Here is a 22789-nt window from a genome sequence, read left to right on the forward strand (position 1 = left end):
CCCAAAGAAAGGTCTACTAAAAATAATCTTAAGGCATCAGGTAAGAAGACACGAGAAGCCGTCTCCAAGCTGAATGTTAATACCAGCCCTGCGAACTGAGCCCAGATTTATGACTTACTTGCTAGATGACCACAATCTGACTTAGCAATGACATCTGGAACCTGGAGTGTGCATGCGTCCATCAGAAACAAACCCCTGAGGCTTAGAACCACTTCTTAATTTCGCTGTTCACGTAGGTCTACTGTGATTTGCAGCCTTTCGACCTTCAAGGTTTTGTCACTTGTCTCTCATGGAAAGGCCTAGACAGACACCCCGAGATGATTCACACGTGAGGATTGTGCCGCTGGATCGTGCAACAAAGCCTAAACCGAGCAAAAAGGCCAGTATGTGCAATCACTTCTTAGCCACCAGGGCCGTCCTAATCGATCCAGCTGCCCAATTTGTGGGAGGGATTTTTCTTTAATTATTGCAACATCCTTCCAGCTGCGCACGGCACTGTCAAGCCCTTTCCTGAAGTACCTCGGGAAACGGATTCCTGTGAGGCTCAGCTGTTGCTCTTCTCATTAAGCACCTGCTTGTCTCCTAAACCCATTTCCTTAATTTCAAAATCCTCTTAATTATTTTTTCCCCTCTGAGATTCTTGCTACTTTTGTCTAAAATATCGCGAACTGTTTGCACCAGTCTTCTATAAATTAAGAAGGGCATGGAATTCAAAAGAGGCAAGAAGGTCAGTCAAGGCTGGTAAGGCACTGGCAAGAGGAAAAGGAAAAGTAATGCACAACGTTTTTGAGGGTGCAGGAGTCCAATGATTCTGCCCCCCCCCCCCCGGCTGCTGTCCCCAGTCCCAGAACAGAGATGACGGGGATTCTTCCAAAGGGTGGGACCCACAGAGCAACCTCTGCCCAAGGATTCCTGGGCAGGCTGGGTTGGAAAGACCAGCAGGTCCTATCAGGTCCACAGGCCAGAGCGCAGCTCCTCTTTTAAAAGAGAGGGGTGGAATCCAAACTCAGCCTTAGCAGGGGTCAGCTCAAAATTACTGCCTGGTGCACCACGGGTTCAGTGCAGGAGTGTGAGGTTCTTGGTGCAGCTCTTGTGCTTACAAAGCCACTTGGTAAGCCACTTTGAAGTCTCACATTGAAAAGTGGGGTATAAATCTACAGAATAAATAGAAAAGGTACAACACCGGGTGGCTCCTCTCCTCTCCTCTCCTCTCCTCTCCTCTCCCCTCTCCTCTCCTTGGAAGATCTCTTGTCTCTTTAACAGACAAAAGGAATGGAGTGGCCTTTATGTTTAATTTGCTCTTCCTTTGGCTACATCTAGAGGGGAGGTTAAATGTTATTTATTTCACTAGGAACCTTTACAAGTGAACACTTGGTTATAACCTACCTTCCCTCTCATCCTTTTTTGAAAATGAAAGAACCAAGAGCATAATGTCAGCCGAGAAATGTCATCGAGGCTCCATCCCATGAAACCTCTTTCTGGTCAGGCTAGGATTTATGCTGTCCATAAATGCTTCTAAAAGCCGAAGAGGAATCTATGGTCGCCTCTGTCATTTGTGAAGTGGATGAAAGGCACCTCCCTGCCAAGAACCACGTGGCTTATTCTTTCAAGCAGGAGTGGACAGCAGGTGGGTCTCCTGCTCAGCCTTCCTGACCACGGGCCAACCCGGAAGGGGCTTCTGGGGGATGAAGGCTAACAGCTGAGGGCTTACCTTTTGCTCACCTGTGTGTGTTTGTGCCAAAAAAAAGGGTCTATCCTGGCTAGGGGATGCTGGGAAATAGAAGGCTTTGGGAGCGATGGAGGTAAAAGAGAAAGGAAAGGGAGGAGAGAAAAACAAAAAGGGAAAGAGATAGAAAGAGAAAGAGGGAAGGGAGGGAGTGATAAACAATGGCGTGAGAGAGAAAAAGAGGGAGAGAAGGCAGGAAGGAGGGAAGGAAGGAGGGGGAATATGGAGAACAGGAATAGGCAACCTGTGGTGGATGACCAGAGCACTAAGTTGTGACACTGTCCTCCCCAGTCCAGAGGCGCTGGACTGCCACTCCCATTGGCCATGCTTGCTCAGAATGATGGGAGATGCAGTCCAACTTATATGGGGGATCCAGGCTGAGGGAAGCTACTGTAGCAGATTGATGATAATCGGTGATTACCGAGGCCAGGCAGCTCCAACAGGAACGGGAGAGATACCCGCGCTCTCCACTGGATGGCATGCAGGGAATCAGAAAGCGGAGCTGCCCTGTTTCATCTCTGCAAGGTCACGTTAAAAAAATAGCGTGTGTTGTTGAGAAAAAGCAAGCGGTTCCCTAAGCAACTAGAAAAAATGTGAGCCACTAAGCAAAATAATAGTCTCAGTAGCAGAAACCAGCATTTAAGAAAAAAGAAAACCAACCTACCAACCATCCTGTAAAACAACCAACCAACCATGCAGGGCCTCCGAGCTGATACTGAGCTGGACCCTCGCCTCACTTTGTGCGAGGCGCTAGCCTGAAGCTTGCCCTTTCTGCAAACGGATCGGGCTGCAAGCCAGGGCATGAGATGCGATTTCATCAGCACAACGGACCTTTGCTGAGCCTGTGCTCGCCAGCAGCTGGACGGAGAGGATCTCCCTCAAAGGACAAGGCACCTTTGCGATTCTGCACTGCTGGTCACCATATGCAAAGCAAAGAGCAGGATAAAACTGAACGGGCATCTTCCAAAAACAGGGAGATGATGGGTGGCCACCACCTCACCTTGTGGAAGGGAATTCCCAGGTTTAACTCAGTGCTGTGTGAAGAAGCCCTTCCTTTCAACTCGGGTCAGGCTCCCACCCCTCGGCTTCAGGGGATGATCCCACTGGGCTCTACTTTATAGGAGGGGAGAAAAAATGTTTCCTTGTCAAGTTCGAAGGCAGCAGCAGAGCATGGGAAGGATTAGAAGCAGGTGCCCAGTCGAAGGCAGACAGATGCTGCATGCCCACCCTCTGGACTAGGAAATAATTCCCTCCCAGCTCTCCCTCCCCGCATCTTTTACTGAAATGCAAGGCAAGGGGGTGGCATTTCAGGGAGAGCGAATTGTTTTGCAAGGTGCACTCCCTTCCTTTCAGCTCAGGCCTACTAATACCTTTTCTGCGCCAGATAAAGGGACAAACACAGGGATAAAGACACCCAGACATCTGCCCCGGCTTCCGAGGAGCTACTCCGCCCTGCCTATCTACTGCATCCTATTTTTGCCACCTGAGGGTGCTTCCCACAATCATTTCCTCCCAACCCAGCTCAAAGCAGCCTTCCAGTCCTCCTCGGCTCTGCAGAAGCAGCCGTATTCCCTCAAAGGGAGCCCCGATGCTTCTAAATTTCACTTGGTTTGCATCTGCCACGCTGCTGTCAAGAGGCGTTGCATGCCACTTCTGAATCATGGAAATCACCAAGAAAAAGGGAAAGGGAAAAAGCAGCCCCCCCCCCGCCCCTGATGCTCTCTGGCGACAAGCTTGTCAGCCGGCATCGAGGGCGGGGGGCGGGATGCAGACTGCTTGTCAGGCTGGCTGAGCTCAACAGGTGTCTGAGGCTTCCTGCTTCAAAGCTCGTGGATCAAAGGGAAAAGCGGAGAAGGGCTGACACAGGGGAGGGCTCTGCACGCCTCTTATCCCCAGGTAAGTGATACGCGGCATCTGCCAAACGCGTTCCTGCTCCAGCCCTTTGGCGTAAAGAGAAGAAACCACGGGGAACGGATGGGGTGTGAAAGCTCTAGCGAAACAGTGCTGTCTGATTCCCTCACCCCCCAAATCCCAAAGGCAAAAGAATGATGATGATGATGTTTTGCCCCCCTAATTTTTCTGTTTTCACATTTTTTTTTTTGCCTTGCAAGGAATGTACTTTGCTTACTGTAGCTGAGTGGGTGCGTTCCTAAGTGTATCACCAAGGTTTGGTGAGGCTTCTGTGTGTTTTCTGTAACTGATGACAACAGACAGACAGAGCTTTTAAGATCTCAGTGTGCCCATAAATGCTTAGCCAAAACATCTTTGCAGGTGATCCCTGGCTCACATTTTGACGGTATGGGCAAGCAGTGGCGCAACTTCGGGGGCACGGGCTGGACATCGACTTCCAACCGCCAGCACCATCCATCGCCCACCGACTGTCCTCTTGCAAGGCCCCAGGCACCTTGCGCGGTTCCCTTTCTCGTCACGATTCCCTCCCAACCGCCCTGTGTTTGGCTGAAGGGCCCCAAGTTGCCCATTGAGCTTCGGGGCCACGCGAGGACTAGAACCCGGATCTCCTGTGCTCCGGTCCAGCATCCCAGCTGCCGCACCACCCGCACCACCCGCGAGTGAGAACACCGGTGCTGGAACCAGTGGCAGTAAGAGCCTGAAAATGCAGGAGGCCAGCCCTTGGTCTGTGTCCTAGAATGCCACAGAGCAGATGGAACGGCTCCTGCTGTGATCTGGAACAGTGGGCCAGGGGCAGAGACAGGCGGAAGCACCGATCCTTCACAGGTGTTGCATACCTGCTCTTGTTTACCTCTGCAACAAGCTCAGTGGAATTAAGCTTGTTGGGAAGGGCGAGTGGGGAAGCAGAGTTCATGACCAGCAGCTCAAGAACCTTGCAACTGTGCATCCCCCTCTTCCTAAGGCCGTGAGGCTTTAATCTATCGGTTGCATCCCAAAGGAGAACGCTCCATTCCTGTATTGGGCAAGTTTTAATTAAGCGTGGCTGATTAGGGGAGCCTGCTCTTATGTGCCCCTTTGCTTGCAAAATCCCAGTCCAAGAAAGTGAGCACAGGGGGTGGGAGAAATCCTCGTGCACTTCCTTCTGTGGTCCTAATTGTTTGCTTGCCAGCCTTCTCCGGCTCTGCAGCAGCTGGTGCGGATGGATTTGGGGTGATGCGCAAGGGTGGCACATTGGAAAGGGGGCAAGAGGAATGGAAGTTGCAAGGCCGTCAAAATGCCAGCATGCCTGATGGGCTTTAGAGGGGAAGTCAGCCAAATAAAGCCTGCTGGGGCACACCCGACCCAGAAGCCCGGGTCTTTTCCGTCTTCACCACGCTGCCTTGGAAAAGGCATCGGAGCAGTTTTCCCCTTCCACCTCCTCCTCCTCCTCAAGCTCACAGCAAGTCCCTGTTGTAATTATGTGCTCAGCTGAGATGGCTGCTTTTGATGTTGCGATCTCGAGGCGCTCGCAGAAGTCTCTCTTCGGGATTCATTACACGCGACATTCCCCTGCTGCCCGTATCAGAGTGGATGTCTAGCAGGGTGTCCACGCGTTTCGGAGACAAGGAGGTCAACCGCAGAGTTTGGTAGGAGCTGCCGTTCCACATCCTTCCCCCTCCCAGTGGAAACTGCTTGGAATGATGCAGCATCTCAAAGTTGTGGGACGTTTGGGAAAATCAAATGCCAGCTGGCCAAGCCCTGCCTGCTGTTCAGCAGAGCGAGGCGATGTGTTTTCGGCGGCACTGGGGCGGTGGGCGTGGGAGATGAAGGAAGGAGTTGGCCTCTGAATGGTGTGGAGAACCTTCTTCAGGGCAGGGCAGGGCAGGGCAGGGCAGGGCAGGGCAGGGCAGGGCAGGGCAGGGCAGGGCAGGGCAGGGCGTCTCTGCTCCAGGCAGCAACTCTTGGGCAAGAATTGCAAGAGAGAAACACAGGAGCACAGGTAAAATTCATCACCACCTTGCGGACAGCCATACCTCTCCCCACCTTTTCCAGTCTGCAAATGGGACTGGGCAATGTGGGGAGGGGCAGGATTTTGGTCCTAAGCTGGAAAGTTTGCAGGGGTCTATACAGCTCTCAGCAAAGGCCCCCGGATACAAGCCCACAGCAGGGCTTTTTGAAATTCACAAGTGCCTTCCGAGTGTTTCAGAACTACAGTGGTCAGGAAAGCTGGAAACTGTAGTACCTCAGGGGCAGCAGGTTGGGGTAAATGGACCTGGCTTAAGGGAAGAAAACTAGGCGGGAGCAGATAGACACGATCCCGTTAGCCACAAGGGTTCTCAGTTGCACACTGGATCATGCACACACATCATATGCACAAACAGAGGTGCATAAACAAGCCGGTGGTGGTGGTGGTGGGGGCTCATTAGCCATCACAAGGGAAACCCCAGGCAGGGTCAAGGCAAATAGAAAGGCACCTAGAGGGCAGCTAAACATGCCCCGGCAGGCTGTATGACATGTGTGGGCTGCGCTTTTTGCAAACCTGAATGTCACAGTCAATTTGCTGTGGGTGGATATCCCAGGTACTGTGCCTTGGAAGCCGAGACTGGGCTTAAGCTGTGGAATACTTCCAAATAGAGCAATAGAGGGAAGACGGAATAAAGGGCAACTGGAGGAAGAGGGTCAGGATTGCTGGATCATGCAGCAAGGCAGAGCTGCCAGCATGGCTTCTCAAAGAGGGAAAGCAGGGCCTCGGACAGGGTCATGTGGCTTCCCTTCCACACTTCTTTCCTTTCTCCTTCAAGGCAAGAGGTTGTTGCAGCATGAGATGAAAAACAAACTCATAAAGCAAACTCCCACCCTCTTTTTTCAGACCCTGAAAGCACAGCTTTCACTTCTCGCCACTCTGAGAGTGCTTGGCTGTTTTTCTCAGTATCAATACAAAGAATGATCAAAAGCAAACAGGCTCCAAAGTAAACAGAAATCAGACTGATATTGAATTCCAAATGGTGCAGCAAGAGAAAAAGAAGAGAGAGAGCATGTCTTTATGTTTTAAAACTTAATGAGCAGCTTTGGGCATCAGTTTTACAAGGCATAATGAAATGTCGTTTTTTCCAAGTTCTCGTCACCTTTTTATATTATTTGGCTGACAAACAAGAGTATGTAAACCACATTAACACTGCTTCATGCCTGTTCCATCACAATATGAGGAACAGAAGTTGTCAACCCTCTCTGGAAGCTCTACAAAAAACACCAAAGAAAATTTGATTATTTGCAGTCTCGTTAGTAGTAAATTAACAGGATGAGGTCAGCGGTAAAGGCCCTGCTGTGCATGGCAAAAGATCCAAGCTTTTGTCCCTGGTTCCTTTAGGTATTTAGGCTGAGAAAGACTCAGTTTTAGAACTCTAGAGAGCTGTTGTCAGCTGCCCTGGGTTCAGACAACACAATAACCCACAATCAAAAGCTGAGTGTGAGTTGCCCTTGGAGGGTGGGTTGTGGCTGAAGCAGGGGTTCTCAAGTTGCCTGAACATACCTGCACTAGTAAACATGGCATGTTAACTACAAACTTCCCAATGAAGAGAACCCATGGTTGGCTGTTGAGCTATTCACCATGGTTTGGCATCTCAGCTGAGTTTGGACAATATAATAAGCCAGGATTCAACAACAACCCACCATTCAGGGATAACCTGAATGTGCAATTCAGCACAGTCTTGAGTGTGGGCTATTGAACTGTCTGTGCAGAACAGAGACACAGGATTCAGGGGCCACATGAGGCCAGTCAGGTCTTCTGAACTCCCCAGATGGCAGTGCTCCTGCCCTGGAGCTCCCACAATCCCAGTTACGCATCAAAATACCCACCTGCACTGGGTGCATGTGAGCACAGGGAAGGGCAGAAAACACGAGGCAAGATCCACCCTGCACTCTCCTGGAACCCCTTAGGTGCAGCTCCAGAAACACCTCCCAGAACCCAAAGGATTCCAATATATTTTTATAGAATGCAACTGTCTAGCCTAAAGTGTTTGAGGACACCAGGGTGGGGAAGGAGAAAACTGACCGTTTCCAGAGGTGGCATCAAAGAGTCTGCTTCATCCTCCCCTGCACAGACGGGTTGGCTGCCTTGGCCTCTAATGCGTGTGCACAAGCCCTAAGAGTGCCTAATGCAAGCACAGCCTGACAGCTTCAAACGCTTATTTTGCATGATTGATTGCACATTGCAGGACAATTATGTTTCCATCATAAATCTTGAGAGCAGACAGCACCCTCTTAGGTGATCCAATCCCCAACGGACACAGGCTAAAAGGAGATGTTGTATACCAAGCAGGACCACCGACGTACGGTCCTATTATGAGTACGGGTTAAACACACGGGCTGTGGCAGACTCTTGGCATGCAACGGCCTGCCCAGGACTGGGCCCCCCACACATGGAGAGAGGCGTTTAAGCCTGCCTCACCCATGGGCTTTATGGGGTCAACTCCTGCCTTGCACAGAGGGGCAAGCAAGCAGGCAAGCCAGGTGGCCTCTCTTGGTGCCAAAGCAATTTGTAAGCAGAAGCAGCGACCCTTAGCTTGAGACAGAACCACCTGCGTTCCTGTCTTCATTGGGAAAGGCTCCCCCCTGGGAAGGTGTATTCAGGCCAACTTCTAAGGATGGATGGATGAGAAATCCATTTCATTGACCAATACTTGACCAGAATTTAATGAGTTCACACCTTCCGGAACCAAACACAGACTCTCCTCCTTCTCCTCCGCCTCCCTTTGGCTAAAATGGCTCTCTGGGTGGGTGCTTATGATGCAGCATATGGAACATAGTCCACAGACTAGAGCAGAGCACTTTTTAAATGGCTTTGCCTGCAAGGAGCTTCTAGCCTGCTGGCGCAGGATCGCGATCAGGCTTTCCCAAACTGGCATCCTCCTGGGGTTGTGGACTGCAACTCCCATCATTCCAAGCCATCGTGGACACTGGCATGGCTGGTTTCCAAGGGAGGCAGAACGGGGCACGAGTTGAGGGCCTACCCAGCCACGCCAAGGGACAAGACCCCCGGGCAGCTCTTCTTTGCCCCCGCCCACGGTGCGTTCTACTTGTTCATTTGCCTCTTGCTCTGGGCCAGACAGAAATGGCGAGGAGCCAGAGGAGAAGGTGCCACGGTGGGAAAGAAGGCGAGGAACGGGCGCAGTTAGTGACAATGGTGGGAAGACAGTGGACTCACGGAGGGGGCCAGACCTTGGCAAGTATCTGGCTCAAAGGCCCTCAAACAGCCCAGACCAGCCCTGGCCGTGGGTCAGCCTGCTTGGGGATTTTATGGGAATTGCAGCTGAACATCTCTGCGTGGGGCCAGGTTGAAGAAGCCTGGGCAAAGTCAGCCGTCTCAGCAGTTCCAGGGGATCTTGGTGTACTCTGGTTCGCCAAGCTTTCCCTGTCAGCAAAACTGGGGCACTGTGGAGATTCTGGGGGACAGCTGAGACCCACCCAATTTTGTGCAGCAAAGCCTCTTTTTCCCCTCCTTGGTTTGGTGGCGGCTCTCAATGTGTCAGCTTTGTGCTGGCACAGGAGCAATGGCTCCGCGGTGCCAAGGCACAATATCTCTGTCGCCTCCAAGTGTCGGTTCCCTGCTTTCTCCCCCGTTTTTTGGCAAGCATGTGAATGCATACTAAAATGTGCACTGGGTCGAGGGGTTTTCTGCAGCGGGGTTATTTTCTTTGCTCCTGCTGCTGCTCAGTGAATGGTGGGGGGACGGCATGGCAGGAATGCTTTCCAATCCAGCAGTTCCGGATGGACGGGCAGAGCTGTTTTGCACGGCGTCCGAAATCCCAAGATTGAGCCAGTGGCAGTGAAGTGGAAACCGTGCATCCCACTCCAATTCCTGCTTCTTGTCCCTGGCAGATTTGCCCGGCAAAGGCTCATTTTGCAAACAAACAAACTTTGCAACCATATCTGTGTAATGAAGTGAGGTCTGTAAGACAGTCGGTTTTTTTTCTCTTAGATGATGGTGAGGAGCAATGTGAACTGAAACGTACAAATGTCCACAGTCAGAGGTGTTGCAACGAAACGTCCTGAAAGTGGGGAAGGATAATCTTCTCCTGGTGATGTGGAGATGGTGGTGCTGGCACCTGGATTCTGAGGGCCCCCGGGGCACCGCACCTGAGTCCTGCAGTGAGCAGGGGGTTGTACTGAATGGCCTTTCCAACTGATTATATGATCCGGCAGCACAGAAATGTTCATCATCATCATCATCTCATTTGAATCTCTGAAAGCCCTAGTCTTAAATAGGGTGCTCTCTACTGTACTGAAATGTTTAATTTAATCCCATCACCCTAGTAAAATGAGCAGTCTTGTTGACCACCACTCATCTTCACTCAAAAAAGCACCTTAGGATACAATCCTATTGCCCTTCTATTGACTTCTGCAATACTCCTTTTTGTATCATAAAGCCAGCCTAGCTGGCCAGCTTTAACAGAACAAAGCCTTTCCTTAGAAAACCTGTACACCCGGATCTGCTCCAAAGGTGGGAGAGGAGACCAGCTTACAGCAATTGTATCCTGTTGTAATGCAAATTATGTCAGGGTAGTCATGTCTTGAACAGGCAATTAAGGCTGCAAAAGGCCCCTGGTGGAGCTAGAAACTATTCAAACTAATTGGCTGCCTGAGATCAATACTGCAGCCTGGATGCTTGGACTTTCCTTGGAATGCCAGACAAGCAACTGTGCTGCAGAATTTACCACCACACTCATGCACACGGACGGTTAAGGGTCATGCAAAGTAGACGGCACATGAGAAAAACCAAAAGAGCAGAGCCAGCAAAGTGGCGGTTGCCCCCTTCTGACTGCATGCATTTCCTCACGCTTTGTTCTTATGGAGGCGGGAGAGGCAAATGCAGCAACTTCATCTATTCTAACACAATGGAAGCATGGACACCCATCAGAAACTCTTGTCAGGCCTCTAAGCAAACAGTTACCCCCCCCCCCCCCCGGGAACCAAATCTCCCCTTGCAAACAAGGATTTTTTTAAAAAATCGAGACGCTCCCGATGTTGTGCAGATGTAAATTTAATGAAGAGGCTCATAAATAATAATCGCGGGAGCCGATCTGCAGAGATTTAAAAGGAAAACAGTTTGACACCTGCCCTATTAAAAATATATCTGTACTAAGTGCTCCTGTGGTGGAGCACATTCTCTAAGCAGCCCATGTGGCGTCAAACAGCTCAATCAATGCTCAACAACACCCCTGTGAAGTCAGGGCAGCATCAGCTGCGATGCGCGGCACCTGGGCGGCCGGACAGGAATATTTTATGAAGATTTCCCAGCCGTGCAAAGCTGTTCCAGTTCAAGGCAAAGGGGCTGGCAGCCACCTCTTCGCTCATTGCCACGCCATCTCTGCTTGGCCAAAGAGGGATTAGTCAGCAACAAGGAAAGTCATGCCAGCAGCCAGCTCCATCAGCAAAAGAGTGAGAGCAGAGCATTCCCCCAGCTGAGAGTTAGGTGCCATTTCCGCCCAGTGAGCTAATCCACGAACCGTCCTTGGGCGATGCAATGGCTCAGAGTCCTGGCACGGGAAGCCTTGAAAGCCCAGTGCAAAAGCTCCCCTGATACTTCGGCTTTGCCTAGAAATTCAGTGCAGCTGGAAAAAGTGGGCTGCATGTTTTCTAGCACCTGGCTTGATCATTCGAGTGGATTTGTATGGTTTGGGGCTAACGTGTTCTCAAAAATGGCATTTATGCACACACAAATAAATTTCCCAGGGCCTTGGGAGTAGTCCGGGAGCATTTAATGCTGAAGGACTGCTAAAGAATCGCTAAAGCTTCTCTTCCACCAGGGGCACTGCAGGAGGTGCAGGACTTGCTCTCTGAGGTGTGGTCAGTGGTAGATATGAGGCAGGGCCTCTTCGGTGGTGGCACCTCACAACTATAATTCTAACAAGCATCAGGACCCTGCCAACACTGCAGAGATTTGGATTCCTTGTAGTTGAGCTTAGCAGTGTCAAACCCCCTAAAACACCTTTTGGGGCAGGATACAGCAGAAGCGCTCTCAACCTCAGAACCAAGATTCATGGGCAAAAGTGTCTCCTGGCCATGAAAACCATGCTCAAGATGTTTTTTCACGTTGCAAAAAGGGTGGGAAGGGGAGGCTCTTCCCATACCACCATCCACACTGATTTCTCCTTCCCAGTGAAGCAAGGGTCTGTGGAAGATGGGTGGCCAGCTCTTTGCAAGCCAAGCATTCGGCTTTTCAAACATGCACTGAGCCCTGGGAGGGGGAAGTGGGAAACCTCGCCACACTACACAGGACAAATACTTCAACATGGACTATGTGAGCAAAAGCGACAGCCAAGGAGCTTTGCCTTTAAGAACTGGGCTAGTGATTTACCCTTCATGCATTATCTGTGGGAAAACAAGGATAGCACACCAATGTACACAACCTCATATGACGTCCTTCCTACTGATGCTCTTCCGTAGAACTTTCTGGTTCTAGCTACGTGATCGACAGACACGTGTTGCCAAACCGAAATGGGTCCCGTTTTCCTCTTTCCAATGGTGGGTGTGACCAGACCATAAAGGGCATGGCCCAAAATACCAAAGAGAACTTCATACTTTAGCTGAAAGCTTTTCCTATCAGCAGGGGGTGGGGGGTGGGGGTGTTTCAACCCTTTGGAAAGGAAGGAAACCTGGACAAGAGCTGGGGAACTACCCAACCCTCAACGATCAAGGGGTTTCCCCCAGAAGGCCAGACTGGGACCCCCGAAGTGTTCTGCCAGCGATGCTTGGTGGCGCCAGGATCAGTGAGGCGGTCGGTCCACTCCAGCCTTCAGCCTGAATGCTAAAGGAGCTGCCCGTGGTGCTGAGCCAATTCTGAAGCTGGATTGCATCACGGTGCATGGCTCCTCCTGCAGCGGATCCACTGCCCCACAGACTGTCCCTCTTCCTTCCTTCCAAACGACGGGCGGTTCTTTTGCACCAAAGCACTTCACTTCCTAACATACAGCCAGCAAACTAAAGCCAACAGAGGAAGAGTTCCTGAGCATGAGCAGTGGTTCTCTGAACCCAAACGAGAAACTACTTTCTTGTGTCCTCCTTTGGAGGAGCCCTGGCCCCCATCCCTCTGTCTATGCGCCTCTGGAGAAGCACCGCTCTCCAAAACCTATGCAAGCCCTCGAGCGGGGTGGCCCTTGTGCTCCTTTCCCAGGCCCCCTCCCAGCACTTCCAAACTCTGTCTGTTCCCAGCTTGGACACTGGAGGTGGCAGCCTCGAGAGAAGCTTTCCCTCCTCCACCATCTCCGTGTCCACAGACCTCCTTTCCCAGGGCACCCAGGCCTCATTGGCGGCACCCTGGTCCTGGCAAGTGAGCCAAGAAGAACAGCTCCTTTCATTTCCAACACCGACACTGGAGCCACTGGGCTCTGCATGCCAGCTTTCTAAGCTACGTAAGTTATACAGGCTAAATCAATGAGAGCATAAGCATGATGGTCCAAAGGACTGTGAAGGGTTTCCGCCAGGCTTGTATTTCATCCCCCACGGCAGAAGCAGCTCCCTGCCATTTCTCACCCCTGCAAAGAAGCAGGTGGAGCAGCACCAAGGTTACGTGCACAGCGCATGCGTTTGATTTCCGAGCTAATTTTGCAACCACCCAACCTGGTAGAGCACTAAGCCAGCTCCTTTCTTCCAGCGGCAAGTGAGACGCATCCAGCTGGTGCACCAAGTCTTCCTTCGTGATGGATGAGGAGAGGTGAGAATTTAATGTACTGAGCGGGAGGGGAAAAGTTTGCCACATGAAAGATCCACGAGGGAAACATCTCTTAGCCAAGGTAATAAAGTTCCGTCGGCACAAGGCACCGGCAAGACAGATGAGCGATTGTTAGCTCCTTTGTAAATTATGACTGCCACAGGGGATTATGATGAGCAATGTACTTAGCAAAGCCATGGAAATATGAGACACTCCGTGGCCCCGGTGGGAATTCTCAACATTGCATGCCAAATGCTCCGGGGATGTTAATGTGCTATACACATGCATACACGCACCGTCCCCCCAGTGCGTGCATGCCGGGAGAGCCTCCTATGACAGACACCTGGCAGAGGTGGGAGAGGGGGGAAGTGGCGAGACGCACTCGGAACGATCCACCTGCTTGCACCAGCTGAGTCGAACGTTCCTTGCAAAGAGCTGGCGGAAAGGTCAGCCGGCCCCGGGTTTCTGTGAGCCCTGGGGCAGGGCACCCTCCACCAATGAACCTCTTTTCTGATTGCCATGCTCACCATGAGCTCAGGCTCTTCCTCCTCTTCCTCATCGTGGCTACCACTGACCGGTGAAGAGCAGGGGAGCAAGTTGAAATCTGTAGAATTCAAAGGGTGTCTCTGCTCTCCCTTCTCATGCTCCACATTAACTGGACAGGGCAAGGAGCAGCAGAGCAAGCAAGATGCAGGGGGGTGGGGTGGGGAGGAAGAGGAGAAAACCAGTGGGCTCCTACTGGGGTGAAGGCCCTTGGCACATGCCTGTAGGGATCAGGCCCATTTCCCCTACAAAGGAACCTCCTCAGATGTGGGGGCAGGCTCTGGCTCAGGTGACAGGAGCGGCTGGAATCTGCAGCTGGAATGCTCCCACCAGGGGACCCACTGAGGTAAGCCAGGGCATGGGAGCTGAGAATCACTCAGCTTCTGACACAGTGGGAAGACCCAGGGCGCCTGCTCATGAGGAAAAGGGCTGTTCCGCCATCACTAATCCCAGGGCCCAGCTTCTGCTAAAGAAGGCGGACCAGCTCAGAGGTGTCTGGCGTGCCGAACGATTGGCTCCAGGGCCAGGCAACACACCTGAAGCGGCAGCAGGAGTCTGCAAGGGCATTCAGTCCGGAATCGGCTTCCAGGGCACATGTCCTTAATAGCTGGTATTCTAACCATGCTTGCCTCTTTTGATATCGATTCCTGGAGTGCACGCTACTTCTGCTTCCAAGCCAGGCTTTACTGGAGTAATAAAGCTTTTAGACAGAAGGGCTGTGCCCTGTCCTGCCTGGAGGGAGAGGGAGAATTATGGCCCCAGCACTGCCCAGCCATGCCTGGTCCTGGGGAAAGACACAGAAAAGTCTGGGAGAACTTTAAAAAAAAATAAAATAAAATAAAGACTCCCAGGAGGACAAGCCAAACTCTCAGCCGCACTAAGGTGGCTTCCAAAATATGCATCCAGGCAGACTTGTCAGTGCCGTGGGTTAAACGACCTAGTCTTTCAGCTACAGAGCAGCACAGAGACAAAACTAAGGTCTTCGGAAGAGGCAGCCGAAGTTTTTTAAAACTTTATTTATCTGATTTCTATCCTGCCTTTTTCTTATATAGAACTCAAAAGCTCACGTCATTCTCCTCCGGCTGCTCTCAGTCTTATCCCTACAACAACAGTCCTGTGAGGGAGGTTGGGCTGAGAGTCTGAGGCTGGCCCATAGTCACCCAGTCGGCTCCATGGCTGACCAGGGACTGGAACCCGGCCCGCCCGAGTCCCAGCCCAGTGCTGTTACCCACTACTCCACACTGGCTTTTGTGGGAGGACATCTCTTTCTGCACCCCCATAGAGAAGTGGGGCCTCCATCTCCAAAGTGGGCCCGTCTTAACAGTGGCACCAGCCCGCAAAAACACCTTGTGACATTCAGGTGGCGGAAAATGCCTTGTGCTCCAAGTGTATTTATCCGTGCCAGCTTCCCCTGACTTAGAATTAACCATCAGGGCATTTCCCCATATACAAATTAACCTGCAGAGCCTTAAATACACTTTTTCTGGATGACACCTCATTCCACCGGCAGTCACTTCTCCGCGCAAGGACCCTGGCCACGGTATTTGTCAGATGTTTCAGCTCTGGCAGCCACTGACCTGTGCTCGCATGCGCCAGTTCCAGCCACCCGCTCCCTGTGAGAGATCTGTCACTTGCTCTGAGGAGAAAGGACGGCTGCTTCCTCACACGCTTCCTGCCATGACAGGAGCCTTCAAGACCCTGTCACGGAGGGGATTGTGTTATTTTATGTGGGTCAGTGTCTCGAGACAGGATGTCACTTATCCACAGCACACGCATGAGTAAGCAGCCTTCCTACGGAACTGCCAGGGCCTTCATCTAGTTTTTGAAAAGGAAGGAACCAGGTCTGACGCCCACCTGAAGGGCCTACACTCTCCACCAGAAGCTTGGCTGCCTAGCTGTGGACGTGGGTGGAGGAAGGTGGGAGACAGTTCGGTAGGAAGATCCAAAGAGATGTTGACTCAAGAGCGACCCACCCTGAACATGAATGGAAGCTCTTAGGTTGGAGTAAACACCTTGTGGCCCTCGAGATATTTTGGCCTAGAGCTCTCATCAGCCCCGGTCCACAGAGCCAGAGGTGAAGGATGAGAAGTGGCAGGCCAAAACATCTGGAGGGTCACCAGGTGCCCAGTCATGGCCTCGAGAGATGATGATGCTAGGCAGAACCTGGGACAGCTCTGGAGGAGCATCTTGGCCTGGAGAAGGCTGGGGCTGGTCTGAGGCGTCACTCTCCTCAGGCCAGATGATAAAAGCTCTGCCTCCTCTTGGGGGAAAGGAAAGTTGCCCTCAGCCTGGAGTCCTTCACCTCTGCCCCATTAGGTTCTATCCAGCCTCAGGGGTTGGGGCCCCTGGGAGGAGGAAGCCATCTCCTTGGTGCACGCGGGTTCAGCCTCTGGAGATCCCAGTCTGGGGAGGGAGGCTGTACCTCAAGGAGCCCCTGGCTGGGAGGCACCCAGCTCCTCCATCTTCAGTCCTACTGGTCCACGCCATCCAGCTGGCTTCTCCTTGTCTAGGTCAGAGTCAGGATCGGAGCTGCAGCTCTGGGTGGGGGCCGGAACAGGGAGGCTGGCGTCTGGAGGGGGAGGCTGAGCACATGCACAGGTGGTGGCAACTTCCACATCTTTCTCTCCCGTTTGGCAAAATCGCCCACAGCACAGAGGAACTGGGACTGCAGTAGCTGGGCTCACCCTTCTAGTTGCTACGGTCCAAGAGATTGCTCATGAATGCAAGACACAACACCCCTGAAATATCCCGGAGTGCTGTGTGCTTTCAGAGTGTCAGGCAGCAGCCCAGCTCTTTCCTCCTCTGCCTCTTTTTCCAAGTCACAAAGTTCATTTTGTGGTTTGTTTCAAGCTCAATGCCGGGAACAAACGGCGCATTAAGCCCAGAACTGTTTGAACAGCCCGTCTCACTGCCTATTAGACAAAAGGCCATTGTGATCCAGTCCCATGGAGAACAGTTTGACTTTCCAGAGTTGCAGGGGTTGTGGGGGGGGGAGGGGAGGATGCACACTGCTTCCAGCTCTCCAAGGTGACCATGATGAGAAGATCAAAGTAGCTTAGCTACTTCCTCTGTTACATGAGGATTTTATCAGGAGATCATGACCAAGAAAGAGACGGTTGAAAAGAAGGACGTTCAAGCATCAATGGCTTCCACAGATCCTTCCACCTGAGTTTGATGATGGGATGGACCTTATTCGGTATTCAGTTTGCAGTAAAGCATCGGGGCAGTACCAGTTTCGTAGGCAGGCAAAGCTGGGAGCCACAGTGCTAACCTGTGCTCATAAATTTGACTCTTTTCTTAATCACTTAAGGGAAACCATCCTTGACTAACTTGAAGGGCGAGGAGCGGAGAGAGGGCATGAGGAAGGAATGGGAACGGCGGAGTTGCCTAGGTGATGGCCAAGCCGTGGTTCAAAAACAGGAATCCACTGAACAATGGAAAGCCCGTAATTAGAAGCCTGATTGTGGACTCTCTGCCTCTCTCTGTGGTGGTTTACACAGTGTTTACACCACACCCAGCCCTATCTCCAGAGGTTCTGGCTATGTGTGATTTATTTCAGAAGAGGTTCTGCATCTCTAGCCCATTCACTGGTTTTGTGCCATGGGGGACGATGGGTGATTGTTACAGGACATACACGGAAGGGGTTAGGCGTGAAGGCTGCATGCAAAAGACGCACACGGTGCTTTCCTCACATGTTTCTCCGCTAATGCCTCCAGGCAGGGCCTTCCCCCTCCGTCAGAATGATTTTGTGAAGGGCCCTGGATGTATAACTAAGGAGCATTATAAATGCTTATCGTAAGTTAATGGCAGAGGGTTTCCTAGAACGCCTCATGGCTGAGTGGGGAGCTGAACACTCTGATGGTTACAGAGTGAGTGGCCCCGTGAATATCGATTGATGGGTTGCCACAGATGTTCTTCAGTTCTCCAGCGATAAAGTGACGTGACCTTGGAGACATTCACCCACTCTGCTGGGACAAGTCTCCTTCCTCCGATTGAAATCTGAAAACCCAGAAGACCCTCCACCATGATGTACTTCTCCTCATCCCACCCCAGAATGCACACCAAAATCAATCAATCAATCAATCAATCAATCAATCTCACAGTGGGTGATGATCTCAACCAGTAAGAGGAGGGCCATTCCTTGGATACTGAGGCCCCAGAATAGGTGGAGCTTTATCGGTTAATGCACTGCCAACCTGCCTGGTTGCTGAGGTCATCAGAGGACATTCTCCTGGTGGGTTGGCATGGACCAATGATCCAGCTGGAGAAGAGACTTCAGTGGGGTGCTGCACTGCCGTGGGCCTCCCTGACTTGGGAGGTCGGGCAGGTGCCAACACTCTGCTGCTTTCAGTGCCAGATGGGGCAAGATGATCTTGTGATAGTGTGTGCAGGTGTGCATGCACACGTACCTGGAGCTGTCTTGCCTACATAAGCAAATACACTTGCATTTAAACATCAGAAATGGAAGGACGGATGAGGAAAAATTCAGCAAAGGGGCAGTGAATCAAGGCAATCAGTCAATCCATTGAGATCAATAAGAATAGCAGCACGAGGTCAACATCAGGGGATACATCTTCGGCATCAATTTAACTAGAAAGAATAGACGGAAGGGAAGGGAAGGGAAGGGACTTTTCACAGAGGCTTCAGAAGTAGGGCTGAATACAGAGCAAAGCACCCTTCAAAGATCTTAAACGGTGGGCAAACTCAAACAGAATCACTGCAATGCCCATTTCCAGTCTCAAACAAGCACTTTTACCAGCTCCTTCAGTTCCATTTGCTTAAGGATAATCAGCCCAAAGTATGCTTTGATATGAAAGAGCTTAGTCTGTACTGCATCAATGTTTTTTCCCTTTCAAATACACACCCCAAATCATTATGCAACTCAGACTGAATCCACTTGATCACAAAAGCCTTGCCTGGTCACAGCCGATCCCATCAGCACCAATGAAAGTGCCATGTCGTGGATCCGGCCTGTGCCAACTAAGGATCCACTGTGCTGCTTTCACTGATCTCACCGAGTAATCCCAAACTCCCGCAGTCTTATTAGAACCTCACGTAACCACTTAAACCGGCTACTTTAGCAATGGGACCAGAGAAGAAGAAAAGGAGCGTCTAAGGAGAAGGGGTGTGCTCCAACCATGTATTCAGATACACTCTGGAAGATGTTTTGCTCTGTTACGAAGTTCTTTCCTGAATGTGTTATCCGTCAGACCTAATAATCTGGAAGGGAGGTGATCTCTTTAGTTCGTGGGCAAGTGTGTGGATTTCAGAATTGCCAGATGGTTCCCACCACATGGATGGCATGAGAGGTGTGGAAAAGAGGACGTAACCTGTCCAGATGTCTGAAGAAAAGAGAGTGGGAGGACCTGCACACCAGCACACCGAATAACTCCTTTGAATCTGCAGTTTTCAGCACAAACAAAACTCTATTTCACAGGGGCCGGTAAGAAAAGGTGTTTTAAAGTGGGTAGGGACCGAACACCTTGAGAGGTGCTATTACAGTGGCCTCGGGGAGCTTCGTGCCTATACTGACAGATTAACCTTTTGCCAAAATTTTGCCAGCAGATGTCTGTAAAGCGGACTGACAATCTTCTTCGTTCAAAGAAAACAGCTCTCACAAGCACAAATCAACAACAGTTGTCAGACACATGTAGCTCAACAAGGCAGCGTGCACACATCGACCATGATGGCTGATGGAGCACGGGGGGGGGGCAGAGAGTGGCAGAATAGGGTGTGAACTATAGACTGAAAACGGCACCTGGAATGAAATCACGCCAGAAAACTGTGCCATGCAGGAAAGACCCACACAAAAGGCTAGGAAATATGCTAATCATCCTTGGATCTGTAATAGGAAATGGTGTGGAAAATGCACATAGTTTGCAAAATACAACCGGAGCCCTCATTAGCTCTTTCGTTTTAGCCAACTCAATCAGAAAACAAAACAACATACATGGGAAGAGAAGCAGCACATGAGTGAATTTAAGGAAGCATAAAATCTGGGGATAAATGCTGTGTATTTTTCACTCCCTCTGCAAGACCCTGTTTGGAATCTGCACGCCTTCCCCTTTGCTGATCTTTTAAAAACGCAATTACAAGCACTGATGCATTACCTTTTGCTGATTCAGACCGCTTAGGCAAATCCAGTGTATCAAAGTTTCTGTCCACATCTCCATTCTTCTTCCCTGTGCAAGACACAGAAGATTGAGTAAGAAAAGGATGCAGCGCATGGACAAACCTAAATCAGTCCTCGCTGTCGCCTAAATGAGTGCAAATGGAATTTAAACCTCAAATGTACACACACATCGTATGGATGTGCCCAGTCTTTGCAGGAGGATATTGGGCATGCAAATGAGCTTTTAGATGGCTTGACATGGCTTTCTTAATAAACACATACTTATATGTACCACTTCATGGGGGAGCTAGATTTCTATCAGAGGTGCCAGAAAATCAAGTCGGTGCACAAAGGGTCATTATTCCCTGTCCCCAAAGCGAATAAGGTACACACCTCAATTAAGGGTGAACAAACCACACAGCAGCTCTCTTCCATCGGAACAAGGTGACGCACAATTTGCAAACAAAATATAACTGGCTTTCCCCAAGCTAGATGCTGCAGGGGAAGGCGTGCATCACACAATGACTTGATGACGCACTGCCAGAACAGAAAGCGTGTGAGTCTGTGTGCACAGTGACGGAGCTCATGCTTGCATGTAGAAGGTCCTCAGGTCAATCTCTGGCATGTCCAGGTAGGGCTGGAAAACACGTGCCCGGAAGCCCGGCAAGCCCTTGCTGCCAGTCCGTGTCGACACTATCGGGCTGCGTGGACCAAGACTCTGCTGAAGGCATCTTTCAGTGTTTCTATCAATACACTCTTTAGCTATAAGGGCAAAGCTTTAAAACAGGGATGGATAAGTGTAAAAGACACACATTTGATTGGGTGTGGACAGCAGAAGTAACAGAAGTAGGCAGGGCAATATTTGCATGACAAACCTGTCTTAAAATGGCTGAGAGCTGTAACTTCCAGTCCACTGGTTGAAAGTTTTCAAAATTCTAGTTGAAAACTACACCCAGAATAAAACTTCAAACTTCTTTGAAAAGTAGACTGGAAAACTCTTGGTGTTATGAGTGGAGGGAGTGCTGGGAGCAGAAAGTTAATTCCCCCCTCCCCCCGCCCATGCTTCTCCAAAATAATTTGCCCTCTCAGTATAGCTTGGTCCCTCCAAATTATTTGGCTGTAAACAGACAAATGCGTGGAGATGCCATGAGATCGGCCGCCTGCTCGTGAAATTTCAGTGTTTCCAATGTTCCATCAGATTTCCGTCAATGTTACCTGATGAATAATCTAATGAGATTCGTTCTGGGTTTGTAGGAGCGTTGGGTACAGGGTGAGTCCAAGTTTCTTGGTTCCCCAGGCAACTCCAAATCTGACCCATCCTGTTGTCTCTTCTGACAAAAACTTTGCTAGAGGAGAGGAGAGGACTCCTCAAGGGTTCCTCAAATCCACCTTTCTAATTTTAATTTTAGCCCACTCAAACAAGACAGCAAAACCCCGTCTGGGGAACAAGCCACACAGAGAGATGAAGGCAAGATGTAAAGCGTCACAAAAGAATATTACTTTTTGGGATAGAAGCCAAGTCCGACTGCTTTGCTAAGCAGCATGCGCCAACTTGTAGTTTCTTAGAACGGAATAAATGACAAGATTTCATGGCAGAAACAAGATGACCAGAGAGGGAGAAAGAGAGAGGGAGAGGGAAGGAGGAAGGGAGAAAACACTGCATTTAGCCATGGAGTACTTAATATTTCCCGGCAGCCCCTAAGTAGAGATGTACAAGACTGTTGTTTACATTTGCAAATTACGCAAACATGTCCAATTGACACCCATGACCACAAACACAAACAGATCAGCACATTCTTCAGAAATGTTTGCAAATCCCGAACTTCTGCTCACATTTGAAAAATGTGCATTTTTTTTAAAGGGCACTTTGAAATGTGCACATTTTCCTCCACAGGGGAGAAGTGTGTGTTTTAGGAGGGATTTTTAAAAATGCATTATCGTTCTTTTTTGAAATCTGCACTTTCCCCAGTCAAATGACATGAAAAAACCACACAGTGGATTGTGGAGTTTAAAGGGAGCACAGAGAGTCTCGGCCTCCGAGTTCTCTTCCTGTGCTCCCAACCCCCAGCAGGTTCCGCTCTTCTGGCAACTCCTTCATTCCCGGTGGGACTCAAGGACAGGTACTCCTTGTGACAATACCGCACAAATGGCTTCATCCTCCGCACTAGTGCAATCCACATTTGGTTAAACGAACTTCAGGCTATGTGGCCGACTGCAAGGCACTGGAAGGGGCATTAATGCAAAACAAAGCGAGCGCTAATCAATACGACTTCACATTCTTTGCACAGAGCCTGGCACCGCATGCAGAGAAATGCCTCACAGTTCCTCTTGCACAGAAGGAACGGCTGGAGGATCCAGCGCCCTGCGGCCTCTTCTCAGACTACTCTTGCTCCCTTTCCGGGCATGCAGCATCCTCCCTGCTTGCCCTCAGGGGAAGCATCTGCAGCAGGACCTCTGCAAACAATACGAACGCAAACAGAGTCCTGCAGGGCCCACCTAGACTAGGGATGGGCGGAGGAGGAATCATCGAGATGGTCAGGATTCTCTCCGCACTTCGCTTGGGCCTGTTCGTCTTTGTGACCACCACTTGCTCTGTGCGCACGGGAAACTTGCACGCACTGAGCAATGTGAGGTTTGCCCAATTTCCCCTCCATTCCCTAATCTGTGCAACTTTCCTCTGTGGGCGCAAGCAGAGCTGCTTCAGGAAAATTTGCATGAACTCAAGCTGGGAAACCTGGGCCAACTGACTGCAAGCACTTCTCCGGCAAACATTGTCAGCCTGGATGGACTTGCTTGGGGTGCTGAACAG

At 50.7% G+C, this 22789-nt stretch overlaps 1 protein-coding gene across 12 annotated transcripts in view; it reads right to left on the reverse strand.

The window, feature by feature from the left end:
* The window catches only part of ARVCF (ARVCF delta catenin family member), a 195269-nt gene that overhangs the window by 17863 nt on the left and 154617 nt on the right, over positions 1-22789 (reverse strand). For all 12 annotated transcript variants that reach the window (XR_006415718.1, XR_006415719.1, XM_044440633.1 and 9 more), the window contains one exon: positions 19979-20050. Coding sequence is in view for 10 of the 12 variants with exons in the window: in XM_044440633.1 (XP_044296568.1) it covers positions 19979-20050 (72 nt within the window). In the remaining 2 variants the exon portion in view is untranslated. The remainder of the gene's footprint in view (positions 1-19978; positions 20051-22789) is intronic.

The sequence above is a fragment of the Varanus komodoensis genome, unplaced genomic scaffold, assembly GCF_004798865.1.
Source record: "Varanus komodoensis strain SLA01 unplaced genomic scaffold, ASM479886v1 scaffold38, whole genome shotgun sequence".
In the NCBI taxonomy this organism is placed as follows: Eukaryota; Metazoa; Chordata; class Lepidosauria; order Squamata; family Varanidae; genus Varanus; species Varanus komodoensis.